This window comes from Hemicordylus capensis, chromosome 5 (assembly GCF_027244095.1).
Source record: "Hemicordylus capensis ecotype Gifberg chromosome 5, rHemCap1.1.pri, whole genome shotgun sequence".
NCBI classification, from domain to species: Eukaryota; Metazoa; Chordata; class Lepidosauria; order Squamata; family Cordylidae; genus Hemicordylus; species Hemicordylus capensis.
In genome coordinates this window covers 113024096-113041047 of record NC_069661.1, presented here as the reverse complement: position 1 = coordinate 113041047, position 16952 = coordinate 113024096, and the positions used below count along the sequence as shown (strand labels likewise).

Genomic DNA, 16952 nt, shown 5'->3' with positions numbered 1-16952 from the left:
ACTTCAAATAAGCATTTTTAGATATGTGATTTAGGTGTGTGTACCAAAATCATTTTGATGAATCATGAATATCTGACAACCACAAGACAGATGAGCAAGCTCAAGCTACTGGTGCATGGTAGATGGTTAAGTGCATAAGCTACATACTGCAAGTTCAAATCTTAGCTCATCCATGAACTCACGGGGTAGGTTTAGAAAAAGCTTCACTCTCTCTCAATTCTACTTCCTACCTATAATATATGAAGAATGCTACTCTACCTTTTAGAACTGTTGTAACGATTATGGAGATAAATGGAGTTACAGGAAAAGCAGGATACAAAAATTACTATTATATTACTGCTACATGTTTTTTTGATCCTGTGTACAATCAATTAGAAATATCTGCAAAATTACATAGACCACTCCACATTTTTGTAGAGCATTTCTTTGGCATTTGTTCAGGCCAAGATTTCCAACTTAAAATTAGGAACTTGGTGCTTCTAGCTCAACACACCCTTAAGGAACCATTTTCTCAGCATCTGGCCTCTGAAAATCCACTCCTTGTCTCCTTCCAAAGTTCAAAACCCATCATGAGTCACCTCTGAAAACATAGCTACAAGTCTTCTGATAGAGAAACAACTAAGTGTTTATCAAAATGGTCCTGTAGGCACTAGCTTAGGACAAGTCAAGAATACTGTCTAATGGCTTTTTGGCCTTATCAGTATTAAAAGGGTGGCCTATTTCTACTCTAGACCTAATAGCTCCCTCTTGTTGCAGCTATCAAAATAATAAAATCAACACTGTGTAGTGACACAGTGAAAAGCAGAAGATTCCATGGACATTTAATCATGAGCAGAAATTGCAGTCCTGTCCCAAACAATATGCACTGACAGAGGGAAATTTATCTTGGCATAAGGAAAAGTTGTTAGAAGTCAGTGAAATAGGGACATTTCTCAGGGAAAAACAAGTAGATAGACTAGTTCTGCCAATTTGAAGGACTAACTATGTTTCATCATAAACCCATCTAACAAAAGCTCTGATGAACTTGGAACCTCAGCATGAAAAAGGAATCCTGCAGAGGGGGAAGCAGTTGGGTGGGTGGCTTTGCGCAGAGAAGTGGTCAGCAGGAAAAGCTGGACATTTCTTTTAAATAGCATCCAGATGCCATTATGCATGCTTGATGTACTGATTGTTTCCATATCTACACAGCTTCAAAGCAAAGGCTTCAAAGCAAAGACTAGTCTCCCACACATCATGTCCCTACATTACTCCAGTGGCTTAGGAATGGACACAAAGTAGCTTCTTCAGGGGTGTAGCTAGGGGAGAGGAGGCTCGTGTTCAGCACTCTCTCTGGCAGCCTCCCAGAGTGAGGGAGATAATGAAGAAAATAGGGAGGGGTGGACCTAGAGGGCCCTCAGGAGCTGGGGGCCCGTGTTCTTTGAACCCTTTCGTTCAATTATAGATACGCCCCTGAGCTTCTTCCCTCAGTGGCGGAGTACTTGTGATGAGCCTATGCCATAGTATGTCCCCTTCATGAGTGCCACTCCTCCCCGCAAAATGGAGCACTATTGGTGCAGGACAGAGCCTCAGCATGGGCTTTCATATTAGCCCAGCCCTATGGAAAGCAGCTACACTCTGCACCAGAGGCCATATCTGAATGCTGCTCCCCTCCAAGGGTGAGCGGTTGGTGCTTTGTTGTTCATTTTTTGCATCGATTTTGCATTTCTTTAGTGCATAACACTGTGTTTTGCTAACCTCAGCAGAAAGCTGAAGGAAAACTGTTGTGAATGTGGAGGAAAATTTGATGAAGAAAACCTGCAGACTCGGGTCCCAAAAGGCTAACAAGGAGATATTCATCCTTTTTACATGCACCTTTCCTTTGTAAACTGAGAAAATCTGGTAATTAAGATGGACAATGAAAGATTTAACAAATGGAAAAAAGAAGAGTAGAAATAAATCAATGAATCTTTTAAAAACAAACAAGAAATGTAAATAGGTCTTGTCCAAAGGACTGCATACAAGCGTGTCCTTTTTTTCAGTTTCCATCTATGTTCTTCCTTAGCATGTCTCATACACCAACCAAATAGCTGGAACAGTATTTGGGTGCCTACTTAAAGTTATAAATTAAGTGGTTTGAGTTGCAGAATTAATTGAATTAATCAAAAATGACATCTTCATGATGACTTTGCCATCCCTCTATCACAAACACTTAGAAACTGACTGCACCATCATTATGGGCAGTCTTGCCGCACCAGCAGAGACCCAGGAATGTGGCTACTTGCAGCATGACGATGACACTCCATGAGGACACTACGGCAGGTTGTGGTGGCAGCAAAGTTGCCATCGGGATATCATTGTGATTATATCCTGGTGTCAAGGGAAACATGCAAAAGCTCTAAGAGCAGAGCTCCACTATTAACTATTAAAGCAATTTAACTCTGGGGTGTAGGTAAGTCCACAATCTTTATTATAAACTATCAACATCTATGACTATATGTATCATTATACTTGATTGTGTGGGACAGAAACTGGATAGCAATGCTCTAGTAACTACCTGGATGCTATTCCCACTCATAATTTCCAAGCTGGGGTGAGGGAGGCGAAATCTTGATATTGCTTATCTTGTTTTTTTAAAAAATGAAAAGGTTAAAATTCACATCATTCTGTACAACTTACAATTATTAAATAAAGAACTATTTCGCATCCTTCCTTATTACCATTTCCCCCAATTAAAATAATTTTACACAGAGATCTCCATTTCTCTTGGGGCTATCTAACTTACTCAGATGAACATCTTAATCTGACAGATATAAAAAACATTCAGATAACATTTCCATGTATTTACATGCAGTGACAATATTTAATGCACCGCTAAGATTAGTTACTAAAAATACATATGTCAAGCAGAACCTACTCCCAAATCCCACTGAGACATTGTAGCTCAGGCCTTCAGGCAGCAAGAAAAAAAAAAGGAAGGAAAGAAAACAGTTATTATTATATAAATATTAATTTGATGTCTAAACAGAGAAATAATAGCGCAAGATATTCTGTCTTATCATTCTGACGTTTACTATTGTTCTCTTTTAAAAGGCCAAAAGTTTAGCTGATCATGAACTGCTCAGAACAGAAGACCAAATTAAGAGTGTGACCAGCAACATGTGTTGGCCTAGGTTAAAAATTGACTGCAAACTGAAATATGAAATGATGGTTTGAAGTGAATTCACAGATAATGGTTCTCATTCAGTGGTTGACATGCAGACTAATGCTGGTCTAGTGCAAGTATGTTGCAATAGCTAGTTCTGCTAAGTAGGCTGCTTGTGTTCCAGACTAGTGTTGCACTGGTACAACAAGGTGTGCTTGAGCAACTTGTGGTGTGTCTCTTCCTATGAAACCTCTTCCCCTGCTAACTGAGCAAAGAGGCACCTTTTAAAAGTGGTGATTCTCTTTACTGAGCAGGGGGGAGAGCAACTGGCCCTATCCATCCCCAGCATAACATCCCTCCAGTGACTGTTGCTGATGTCTATCTTATGTTTCTTTTTTAGATTGTGAGCCCTTTGGGGACAGGGAGCCATCTTATTTATAAATATCTATGTAAACTGCTTTGGGATCTATTGTTGAAAAGCGGCATATAAATAACCATCGTATTCATATTCTTCCTCCATCTATATATATATTGCAGGGAATGATGCAAAGCTGTCTGCTATTCTTGCTGTGCAAGCACAACACTTGTGTTAGTGGGCCAAAAGCACAAGAGACTGAGTAGTTCTGAGTATCGGCTCAGCTATGGTCCTTCTTGCATGGATGCATCTTTGTTAGTCGCACTAGTGTAAAGTTAGTCTGGATGTCAGTCACTGAAATTAAGTTCTATGTCTCTACAAAGCTGTCCAAGGTATTTTACCCATCTCTCCAGCCTCTCTGCTTCCAACGCAGGAAGCAGCTCCCACTGGTAATTCTCAAGACACAGACATACCTTGGAGCAGGGTTTGGCTCAGCATGCTGAACCATGGTTTCACTTCAGGCAAGGGTCAAATTTCAAGTCAGCAGTCAAGAAGCAGGTGCAGAGTCAAAACTGGACAGGGGTCTAGAAGAACCATACAGGATCAAAGGGTCCAGAGGCAGGTGTGCAATCAAAACAAGGCAGGGATAAAATCTATAGCAGTCATTAAGAATAAGTAGTGGACCCTTAGGCAATGTTCTCACACAACAGATGAGTTTCATAGACTGACAAGCAAGTTCAGAGGCAAGGGCTTTATGGGGTCTGATCAACAGCGACTGGCCTTTGGCTGAGTATTTAGATACTATTTGGCAGCCTTAAAGGACAGAGCTCATACTGGCAAGCATGCCATGACAACAAGAGGGCTGATTGCACAGGAAGCAAGAGGGCTCAGTATTAAGACAACCTGGGTTGAAATCTACAACTGTGGGGACATGGGATTTATATACAAGGATGATGCCAATCTGGGATAGAAGTGGCACTCTGAGATTATTCCACAGGAGATTATTCCCCTTGTAATAAGTTATAAGAAATACTGTATCTAATTGTCCCAATGTGGTACAGTAGCAAAACATTATTTGCGGTGGCAATGTGTGTAGTCATATGGTGCAACCAAGGTTAGGCAACCTTCGCTCTCTAGTTGTTGTTGAACTACAACTCTTAGTGTGGTTGCAGATAATAGGAGTTGTGGTTCAACAACAGCTGGAGAGCCAAGGTTGCCTACTCCTGCTCTAGGCTGTAGAAAGGAGCCTAGAGAAAGGAGATCACTGGTTTGAATCCCCTTTCTCCTGCCTCCATTAAAAAACCAAGCATACACACTGAGGACACAAGTGAAAACTGTGTTCTACCTGGGTTTGGGAGCTGTCTCTGATCTCAATTTTAGGTTGTGTGGAAGCAAGGTTGGAGGAGACCCTGGGTAGAAGCAACTAAACCCTTTCTCACAAGCAGTGAGAAAGGGCTACAGGGTTTGTGGGAAGGAAGTCCTAAAGAACTTACTTCCGTGCAGATGATCATTCCACCTTCATTGGGTGGGCAGATCGCCTGCCCAGACGAGCACCGGCTGCTGCTGGCAGCTGTGAGGGTCGGGGTGCCGGGATCTATCACACCGCCCCCCAGAGTTCCAATAATGCACCACACAAGAGTGTGGTGCATTATGGGGATCCCCCCTCCCCTCCTTGAGTCTGTTAGCCACGGCTGCTTTATTTACTTATTTCTCAGTTCAGTGGGACTGACTTTCAGGGCAATTATGATCAGAACTACAGCCATGGTCTAATACAGCCTCCCACTTTCTTTTATCTGAACAATAGAAGGCACATTTTTAAAAATACTATTGGGAGTATAAAACAACGTAATTTTATTTTAGCTCTGAACATCTATGCCTGAAGGAGAGAGAGTATAGTTTAAAAGCTTCCTTCAAATTTATATCCCCTAGTTGAGCCAATAAAAGGAATCAATTTACTGGATCTATATTTCTGGGCCTTATCTACATAATCATTTTTGGATACACAACAGCAAGTGGCAGAAGAGATTAATGGGTGTCTGAGCTTGCGAATAGCCTAGGAACAAAACAGAGGAACTTTTAAAAAAATCCATATGTTAAGGCATACAATAAAATGTAAGCAAGATAAAATATCATTCTTACTCATACACTAACAGCTTAAGATGTTAAATGTCATAATGCCAGAGCAAAATACTTAGGAGTAACAAAAAAGAAAAGAAAGAGCCCATAGTTTATCAAAAGCATTTCTTAGAGGAAAAGCCCTATGCTAAGGCGTAGACAGAAGAGTATGTATGTATGTATGTCTGCACTGAACATGACATCTGAATGGGGTCTGCACACAGTGACCAACGCACATTGGTCCAATCTGTAAGATCTTTACCCCCTCAAAGTGTGTGACTAAACATTATGCAGATCATATTTATGCGCACTGGATTCTGTCTGCACAGATGTCTGGTGCAGGTGGGACAGCCATCATGGCTAAGCCATGCACAGGGGATGGGAAGGGTGATCCCACTCCCACGACAACAAATATGCTGTACAGTCCTTTAAGGTATATATGGATAGGGCTTTCTTTGTTAAGTGATAAGGCTATTTGACATGTTGTCATGTTACATGTCACATATAATATGTGCAGGACAGAGCCTATTATAAGTAATTGTTGCAAGCTTTTCAGTTAATAAAAGGCCTAACTGCTATACATAATATGCAGATGAAAGTAAGGGTAAGAAGATGAAATATGATTAGCTAAGACTAAAGGAATACTTAAAGAGTGGTCAGTAGCAGGATGGATATAACTGGAAGAAAGGGGAAGCTGATCCCCCTTCCTCCTGAAGTGCACTCTGTGCCCAGAAGTAGGACCCTGAGGTTTACGGAGTCCTTAGGGACCTTTTTATGGATTGTGCACAATGCTTCTGGGGGGAGGGGAGGATCAGCAAAAATACCCCCACAAACATTCAAACTTGAGAAGCAGGGCCACTAGCAGCGCATTCATGGTTTTTCACTACACATGTGCACCTAGTGAAGAAGTCAGCCAATGGGTTTTGATGTTTTAACATGCAAAGAACAATCTAGTATGGAATTCGTAATCTTTTGAGTTCATAAAGGTTTGGCAGGCCAAGGTAGATTTATTGTTTTTAAGGACTGTTACCACTTAAAGAAATCCTAGCTGAATAATTATATGAATGTTCACTGAACAATCAAATAACTAACTATGCAGGCAGCAATAGTTCTGAAGAAGAAGAAGACATTTGTTTTTAGAGGAGTGCATTTACATGGAGGCATATCTTTCTTAAAGGGAGATTCCTTCCTGTGATGGAGAAGGAAACCGTCTCTTTTCCTAAGATGATACACATTACCAATAATTGTGGAGGTACTTGTATTAACGATATTTAAATAATAAATAAAAATCTACTATCCAATACATCCAGATAATCTTTGTAGCTGATCAAAAGTTTCTTAATCAATTAACCTAAATGATTAATCAAGGAAACATTGCAGTGGTAATATTAACATTCAAAAAGTCGACCATAGTGCTATAAAACACAGGTATATTTCTACAAGATCTGCTTTAGGGTGTATTTTTAATTTATTTGTTGATGGTCATGATATAAATCTCTGGAGAAAAGAGGTCATTTAAGATGTGCTGGGCTGGAGATTGTAAACAACGATGGCCCCTTTATCTTTGTTTCTGCTGAAGTTGCATGAGATCTGTGTTCTGAATATCTGGAGAGGACGATGCTTGAATTACAATTTGCTATTTAAATTCCTTAACCCCCTTTCTACATGCAGAGAGCAAGACACACATAGCGGAGGGAGTGACCATAGATTAATGATAGACCACACGTTTTGCATGCCGAAGGTCCCAGGTTCATTCCATGGCATCTCCAGGAATGGATTGGAAAGACTCCTGTATGCAACCCTGGAGAGGCACTGCCAGCCAGTGCAGATGATACTGAGCTAGATGAACCATTGGTCTGACTCAGTATAAGTCAGCTTCACGTGTTTAAGACTTCAAGTTTGAGTAGGAATGCAGTTGGGATTATTTTGTAGTAGTGATAATTTTAAGTCAAGAAAATATTTATAAAAAAAGAACTGTATGTTGTTATTTATGTTATTTATTTGTTCAGGGATCCTATAGGAAATGAGAAGCAGTACAGAAGCCCACATTCAGGTAATATCCAGGTTAACGATATGTGCATACTTTATTACCATTGCATTATATGCCCTATTCCACCAATCAGAGTCTACAAGCAACAGTAAGACTTCTGAACCTAAAGTCTACAAGGATGGTACATAAGCAAGTGTCCATAACATACAATGCTCTGTTCTTTGTTCATGTGGTGAAGAACTGAAGCCCACTGCTAACACTTCTCTCAAACTAATACAATCCCCTCTTCCCATCTCACTGAATTTCAGGCAAAAGGTGGTGGCCTAGGATCAGGCAGCAAGCACAAGAGCCTTCCACTTCTTATTTTCCAATTCACTACATTGCTGCAAATATATGAGTGGTGCAGTACTCCTTAAAAGGTGTGTGTGGAAAGAGATATTCCAATTCACTTCAAGAAACTTAACAACATATCAAACCCCTCTGGTACAGAAAAGAAAGAGCACATAATTCTTTCTTAAGAGAAATACATAAACAGGGCTATGCCTAAATACATGCATGTTTTCTGTGACAATTCCTACGTGGCACAAAGCACCGTCCCATCAGTGGGCTTTTTGTTTTGTTACATACTTTGAACGGTGCATAGGGGTATTCAATCATGAAGCTGATATAGAGAGCAGTTGGCTGGGATTATACAGTACATGTGACCAGTCAAAGAAGCATTGCCCTTACTCTAAACTGGGCTCCTTTGCCCTCAATGACATCAGCAAATCCGACTGGCTACACAGCAAGGTAATGTCAGAACATCCATTATAGCAGGGATTCTCAATGTTGGGTCCCCAGATGTTATTGTACTTCAACTCCCATAATCCCCAGCCCCAGTGGCCTGTGGTTGGGTATTATGGGAGTTGAAGTCCAATAACATCTGGGGACCCAACGTTGAGAATCCCTGCATTACAGGATCCCGCACTGATAGGGATCATGCTAGAGGAGAGAACCCATAAAATTGTCATCGAAGCACTAGTCAGGGGAAACAATGGCTACAGTGAATAATTAAGGGTCCCCCCTGCCCCTAGGAAAAATTATGCATACCTAACACGACATTTGTGCCTAAAATCAAAGCAGACAAATATTCAGCACAGCCCTATGTATAATCATATTCCTTAACTGTTTCTTCATTGAATGGAAGTGAGCATAGTTCAAACCACCCTCTCTCAATTTGCTGCTACCCCAGCCCATAGAAAACACGACGATGTATACCATGCAGCTATGTATACCATGTATGCATACCATGCAGTGTATACCATGCATACCAAGGATATACCATGCATACCAAGGGCTATGTATACCATGCATACCAAGGGCTATGTATACCATGCAGCAAAAATTAATCAAAATTCTATACCAAGAAAAATATAAATTCTGCCATCTGCATTAACCTTGCAAACTGCATATTTTTGCTTGTCTTGCATAACTGATTCTACTTCTGGGAATCATGGTAAAGAGCTAGGCAGGTAATCCTATCCCATCTAGTTGCGAAGATTTCAACATGCACTGCAGCCATAAAGGCTAGAAATTTTACATTTAAAATATAAGCCAGGATGCTGAATTCTGCATTTGAATTCTTGGATCCCAAGATGCTAAAACCTACAGTTCTACATGCAGCCCTATTTCCTGTCTAGGAAGCCCAGCAAAGGGCAATTCTGCGATATGTGACTGCACCAAGTCTGATCTTCAACGAAAAAACCCAAGGACAATCTATAGAAGGAATAGTGGAAAATAATTTTTAAAAATCATCTAAAACTAAACAGCTTCTCAGTAATTTACAATACAAAGCTGTGCATGTTTATTTAGCAAGTTCCATTGAACTCAAGGAATTGAGTAAACTACCAAGTAAGTCTGCAAAGGATTACAGCCTTACTGTATTTATCTTTGTTCATGTGAACCTTAGTGAAGAGAAGCGAAGTGTGGGATCAAGCTCCATGAGGCTGGAAGGTAAAGAGGGAGGTAGCAGCCAGTGTATGGTAGAACGTTTCGCATAATATAGGCTTGTGCAAAATGACAGTTTAGAATTTTAGGGACCATGCAAAAACAGGCATCTCAGTGAGCCAAGGGGGTGGCAGTGAACCCCTAACACAACTTCCCGAGAGAAAGTGGAGGGATAAGCAGGTGGCTGGACTGGGAGCAGAAGAGGAAAAAAGGGCTTGGAAACCCTTTAGGGTAGCTGAACTATCCAGGAAAGGCTACAAGTCCATAACTTGATTTACAGAAGGGAAAGAGAGAGATAAAAGTCCTATTCAGACATTATGATGTATATGTGTTCAGGTGTCTGTAGAAATATACATGTGTCTGTGTGTATGACTGTACATGTGTTCATTTAAAAAGTGAACCTGGAAACAGATCCCTCAAATGCATGGTACAGATAGGAAGTGTACTGGTGTATGTGTTGAACACAACATGTGAAGAACTGTATGTGCATATTATTTATTAGTTTACTAAATTTATTATAGTTGTACACCACCTCAAACTTATGTCTCTGGGCGGTTCACAACATCATGAAACAAATTAAATTAAAACATTAAAACCATTTAAACCACAAGTCTAGTTAAAAGGCTGGGAGAATAATGTGTCTTTAAAGACTTCTTAAAAGCTGTCAGAGATGAGGAGGCTCTTATTTCAGCAGGGAGTGCATTCCAGAGTCTTGGGGCAGCAACAGGAAAGGCCTGTGCCACCAGATGAGCCAGTGGCAACCACAAATGGACCTCTATGGATGATCTTAACAGGCAGTGGGGCTCATGGTGAAGGAGACGTTCTCTTAAATACCCCAGGCCTAAGCTGTTTAGGGCTTTATAGGTTATAACCAGCACCTTGTATTTTGCCCAGAAACATATTGGTAGCCAGTGTAGTTCTTTTTATACAGGAGTAAAATGGTCTCTTCAAGATGACCTGGAGACCAACCTAACTGCTGCATTTTGCACCAACTGCAGTATCTGGACTACATACAGAGGCAGCCCCATATACAGCACATTGCAGCAGTCAATTCTGGACGTTACCAGTATATGTACTACTGTGTTGAGGTTGTTTCCCTCAAGAAATGGATACATATGGCGTATCAGCCGAAACTGATAAAAAGCACCTCTGGCTACTGCCTCAACCTGATGAGACACTAGATAGCTTTAGATTCAGAAGCAATCCCAGACTGTGTACCTGTTCCTTCTGGTGGAGTGTAACCATGTCCAGAACTGGCAGATCAAAATTGCCTCCTTCCAACCCCACACAATAAGCTCCTCCATTTTATGTGCATTCAGTCTCAGTTTGTTATCCCTCAAACAGCCCATCACTGCCTCTAGGCAGGTGTTAAGCCTAATGGCTACGACATGGAGAAATAGACTTGGGTCTCATCAGCATATAAACATCCTGCACTAAATCTTCTGATTATCTCTCCCAGTGGTTTTATGTCGATGCTAAAGAGCATTGGAGACAGTATGGAGCCTTGTGGAACTCCATACTTAAGTTCTCACTTTGCAGAGCAGCAGTCTTCAAGCAACACCATCTGGAATCTACCAGAGAGGTAGGAACAGAACCACTGTAAAACAGTGCCTCTCACTCCCAACCCTCTCAGATGGTCCAGAAGAATACTATGGTCGATGGTATTGAAAGCCACTGAGAGATCCAAAAGAACCAACAGACTAGCACTTCCCACTGGAAATCATCCATCAGGCTGACCAAGGCAGTCTCCACCTCATAGCCCACCCAAAAACCAGTTTGAAATGCACCTAGATAATCAGTTTCCTGGATATGGAGCTGTACATGTGAACAATGAATACAGACTGTACATATATTGAATATGATGTTTGAAGAGGTCTATAGAAAGATAGAAAAGGCCAATTACTGAAGGTTTGGCTTGGATGGAGGAGTAAGACCAGGATTATCTTTTCTGAATAATGCCTTTGTATGAAGATGCATAAAAACATAATGAGAAGACCAAAATATATATGTCCACTCATAAAAAGGATTGTAGAAAGTCTTACCCACATCTGAATATATGTGAAAATGCAACACGAGATTACCAAATATTGCAGCTATTTCTGAGAAGAATTGTAGAGTCTCTTGTAGAATCTGGCCAAGCACAAGACCTTTCTTGCATGTAGACATATTTATTTTGGTTTTCTCATTACATTTTAATGCATTTTCACATAACAGATGTAATTCAAAAGAGAAAATCCAAGTCCTTAAGAAATAAGATGTGACAAAAGGAACTCTAATTTTCTCTACCCAGTTTCAGGAGTATGCTAAATAATAGTATAACCTACAGAAGAAAACACATTTTATTAATAAAGCTATAGCTGCAGTTTTTCAGCAGCTGAATGGTATGTTTTTACAATAGATGTATTAATTCAGCTTTCATCCCCCGTGTTTCACTACACTGTAACTTAACATCTATAAGCATGCTAAAAAATAAATAAATAACACAAAACACAGTCCTCCCAAAACTGTACCACTTCAGAATGCATGAAGGGACCTGCATGTTTGAATGCTTTTATATCCAAACATACCCCTACATAGTAAAGCTACCATACTGGGTATAAAGGTTTTGGCCTAGCCTTCTCTTTGAAACACAGGGAGTTTAAAAAAAAAAAAGTAAAACAAAGTCATGGGCATCATTCAGTCATATAATCTCCTAGTGGCATTCTGAAATGGTATACATTTTACCTTGCAGTTCTTCTGAACATGTAGACCAGCTCTAATACATGACTTATCACGGAGCTAAGGCTTTCAAAAGTGACTTGTGGTTTATGTGGCCTAAAACACCTTTTAAAAGGTTCAGTTTCAAAAATGTCTAGTTCATTATAACAAGATTTCCATATAGGTTTTCTCACAGAGGCTCTAAGAAGTTTGCAGACAAGGTATTTGTAACATGATTTTCAAGTTTCTTACTATGTGTGTGTGTTTAAAATGTCCAGTGTGTTCAGACACCTAAAAATTAACAACCACTGTTAAGTTTTACTAACCTGGAAGACTCCACAAACCAGAGACTTCTAAAGTTCTCAGCTTTTTCTCCAACTCTGCTACACGATTGCCTAAGATTCTGAAACAAAGTTATGGTATTTCATGAGAGAGAATTTAAAAAAACAAAACAAGGAACACACAATAATAGAATAAAATAATAGAATAAAATAATAGAATAAAAGTCCACATTTGGCTTTACGCATGCAGCTGGCATGGAGAGAGAGAAATATATAACTGGATAAGAGGCACCTTTTAAAGTGGTGCCTGTCTTATATTTAGCAGGAGGAAAGCAACTATTCCTAGTCAGTCCAGCATAGCATCCGTCCAGTGGCTGTTCCTGGCATCTTTGTTTGTTTGTTTTGAAAGATTGTGAAAACTTTTGGGAGAGGAAACGATTTTCTATTTTCATTTGTTATATACACTGCTTTGAAATGCTTTTAGGTTGAAAAGCATTAAATATTGATTTAATATTAATACAGTAAATAACATTAACACTAATAGAATAGAATAGAAATATATATTTCTCTTATGCAAACCTGTCGCTAATTCCATCTGTGGCAGCTCTCACGAAAGTCCATAAGCAGCTGCCAAATAGCAACAAGGACAGGTGGGAGGGAAGAAAATGGCGGTGGTGGTAGTGACCTGGCTGGCCGGCAGAAAAAAACCCGGTGGTGGCGGGCAGGCAGAGAAATGGCGGTGGGCGGGCAAGAAAATGTGGTGGGGGACGGCAACGAACTAGAGGCACTGATGCTCTGCGCCTGGCCCAGCTAGTATAATATATTGCTTGGGCTTCACTGACTGACTGACATGAAATGCCCAGACCAAACCACAAAAGATAGAAACATGCAGTTTTCACAGGTATGTTCGAGATCTTGTCCAGACTACCAAGAAAAATCTGAAACTCTGGAAAAACTCATTACTTTTCTGGAAAATTCAGAAAAATTCTCCCATTGGAAAGCATGAGGAATGAGATCTCATAGAGTTGGGAAAAGGCTAGAGTCACAATGAGATAAGATGCTTGCAAACTGCAAGTCCTCACTGACTCACTCTCTGACTGACATGAAACTCCCAGTCCAAACCATGAAAGATAAAAACATGCTGTTCTTTGCAGGTAGGTTCCACACCTTTTTCCCAGACTACAAAATAAAACCCCAAACCCTGGGAAAATGCATTAATGCTCCAAAAATGTGGGGAAACTCTCCCACCAGACAACATAGGTCATGAGACCTCATAGAGGAAAATACTAGAATCATAGCAGCATAAGATCTTAACATGCTTGCAAACTTTAAGTCGTTTCATAAGATATCTGCTTACTCATTGACATGGAACTCCCAGACCATACCATGAAAGACAGAAACATGCAATTTTACAGGCAGATTCCAGACCTTGCCTAGACTACCAGAAAAATAAAAAATCCCAGAAAAAATGATTAATTTGCCAGAAAGTGGGGAAAACTCTCCCACTTGAAAAGCACAGGGAATTATACCTTCTGGCAAACTCTGGCAGTTTTCTCGGGTACTTTTCAAGACAGAAGGTCCAGACTTTCACTGAATTATGAAGCAAAAAACAAGCTATATTTTTTCAGTTCACTGCATTTCAATAGATGTTGGATTTGCATGAGAATCTTAACTGAAAAACATCAGAAAGCTTAAGTGCTGGAGAGATAAATACATTTTTCTAAACACATATACTCTTCTGCACATCACCTAATAATGAGTGAAGGGGGAAGTGCATGATCATTTTGTGGTGTACGAGTAATGCTTGCAGACTGCAAACCTGTTTAGTAGTATGTATAAATTAATTTAATTCAGATTAAAACACATCTATTTTGCATGTCAGGTCAGAACTATCTTCACAATATTCAAGACTCACTCACATTCCCCAATACATGTGCAAGCTATGTGAATTAGCTTCTGTGCCTCATTTCAATGTATCAGAATTTTCACCTTTTCCCCAAATCCCTTGATCCCTTGATGTGATGCATCCAGTATATACACAAATCCTATGAAACACTGACAAGATCTGTCGCAGAAGAGAGGAGATGCAGTAGGATACTGACACTCTAGGGGTGGAGATCAGTGGAGTATGAAACCAACAAAGAGGAGAGCAAAATGGGTATCAAAGCTGAGAGAAATCAGGAACTGGACACTGGTTAAAATGGGTGAAGTATGAGAAGGAGCAAGGAAGACTATTAAGTCCTCTTAAAGGGTGATACATTTTATGGATGATCCCAGAATTTTAGCAGCAAATACCAAGAGGAAATGGCAGGGAGGGACACAACCCCATCTGAGACCTGGAAGAACTGCCACTATAGAAGACTGCACTGGCTAAATGGATCAAGGGTCTGACCTACTATAAGGCAGCTTTGTATGTTCACAGGGCAAAATCCAAACTTATCAGGCTAAAGGAACTTTAAAATATTTTCTTTATACTTTTCCCTTTGGTGTTGGCTTTATTTAAATAGTTATTTTCTTTACTTGACAAGATGCATGTTTTGTCAAAAGCATTTAAACACACTGCTAGGACTACCTCTCTAGAAATGTATTTTGCTTGGCTTAGTATCACAACTCAGCATTAATGAATTATTCAAAGCCTAATCAGTCCTCAACTATTTTTCTGTCCTTTCTTAGGTACTGGTTATTTTCTATCCTTGATATGCCTTTGAGAGCACTGAATTACTTCTGATTACTAGCAGTGACTCAGTGCTGTTAAATCGCTACTCATATTTTCAAAATGTTCTCCCCCAGTCCTCACTCTCATCCACAATAAAAGGAATCACAGAATCCCCTCCGAGACCAAAAGAACACAGGTCCAGACTCACCAATTCCAACATGGAACAGATTTGAGGTTAAGTTCGGTTAATCACTAGTGCAAGTACCTACTTGTTGGTTTGCCTTTGATGCTGAATGACCATGTTTTTCTCATGGATTGTCTCCAGTAAAGCTGTAGCCAAAGATTTAAGATCAGAGATGGACTGTGGCGTGGCTGGTAGGCTACATCCATGATCTTCCGATAACAGCTCTTGAACTAAAAACATTTGGGGGAAATGCCAACAAGCAAGCAAGCAAACTTCAGTTCATGACTACAGAAATGACACATCATTTGACTTTTTTAAAAAATCAAATCATTATTATTACTACCCCATGATAGCAGATCCTGTGAGATGATGGGACACTTTTTTTTAGCCCTCATACAAAAAAAGGCTCTAGCCTCATTTACAAGTTACCTGGAGTGAAACACCTATATGTGTCCACAGATGCTCCTATGTTGCTCTAGGTAATGTGTGTATCATCTGCCCATACAATCAGGTCAGACTGCATGATTATATATCCTGCTGGTGGCCCAAGTAGCACCGCTTGGCTAGCATTTAGTACACAAGGCCAAGGCCCTGGTGTTCATGCATACATGGAAACCTCTTTTCAAAGCAAATAGAAGCGTAAGCCCGCTAGCTTGAGTTGCAATCTTAGTTTCTCAAAAGAACATCTTATGTCAACAAGACTCGACATAAAGCCCATCTAAAGCCTTACACTGTGACAATGCTGTTCAGAGTTATAAGGAGACTGACTCAGATTCCCTCTTCTCTGAACTTGAATTTGAAGTCTTCATCATCCAGCTATGATGCTATGACACCCTTTTAATAACCTTTTTGGAGTAGAGATTTACTGCAGAGGTGTCCAGTATCTCCTCTAGTTTGATTAAAATTGATCAGTTTCAATTTGTGACTCCTGAGGAGGACGACAAGTTCCTTGAGGGTGTTTGGCCTACCACCTGTCCTCTGGATCCATGCCCAACATGGCTTATATAATCTAGTAGGGAAGCTGTTAGAGATGGCCTAGTTGACATAATAAATGCTTCACTGAGGGAGGCCAGGGTGCCTCCGTGTATGAAGAAGGTGATTGTGAGACCTTTACTTAAGAAGCCTGACCAAGATCATTTATATATAACTACAACCCTCATTTATAGATAACTATAGGCCAGTCTCCAACCTCCTTTAGTTGGGCAAGGTGATCAAGGATAGTGGCTGATTAACTCCAAGTTGTTTTGGAAGACGCTGGTTATCTAAACCCATTTCAAACTGGCTTTAGAGCAGGCTATGGGACTAAGACAGCTTTGGTCAGACTGATGAATGATCTTTATCATGGAATTGAAAGAAGGAGTGTGACTCTTGGTTATTTTGGATCTCTCTGCAGCTTTCAATATCATTGAGTACAATATCCTTCTGAATCGTCTGGAGGATTTGGGAATAGAAGGTATGGCCTTGTAGTGGTTCCATTACTATCTCTTGGGTAGATTCCAGATGTTGTCACATGGAAACAGTTGCTCAGTGAAATGAGGGCTACTGTGTCATGTCTGTCAGGGCTGGG

General features: G+C 40.3%; 1 protein-coding gene across 4 annotated transcripts in view; it reads right to left on the bottom strand.

Moving 5' to 3' along the window:
* CCDC149 (coiled-coil domain containing 149) overlaps positions 1-16952 on the bottom strand; it is an 87836-nt gene that overhangs the window by 15602 nt on the left and 55282 nt on the right. For 3 of the 4 annotated variants that reach the window (XM_053257497.1, XM_053257495.1, XM_053257498.1), the window contains exons 9-11: positions 15471-15615; positions 12591-12667; positions 2894-2926 (exon numbers count right to left, since the gene is read on the bottom strand). In XM_053257497.1, coding sequence (XP_053113472.1) covers positions 2894-2926; positions 12591-12667; positions 15471-15615 — 255 coding nt within the window. The remainder of the gene's footprint in view (positions 1-2893; positions 2927-12590; positions 12668-15470; positions 15616-16952) is intronic. The other variant, XM_053257496.1, reaches the window with a different exon arrangement.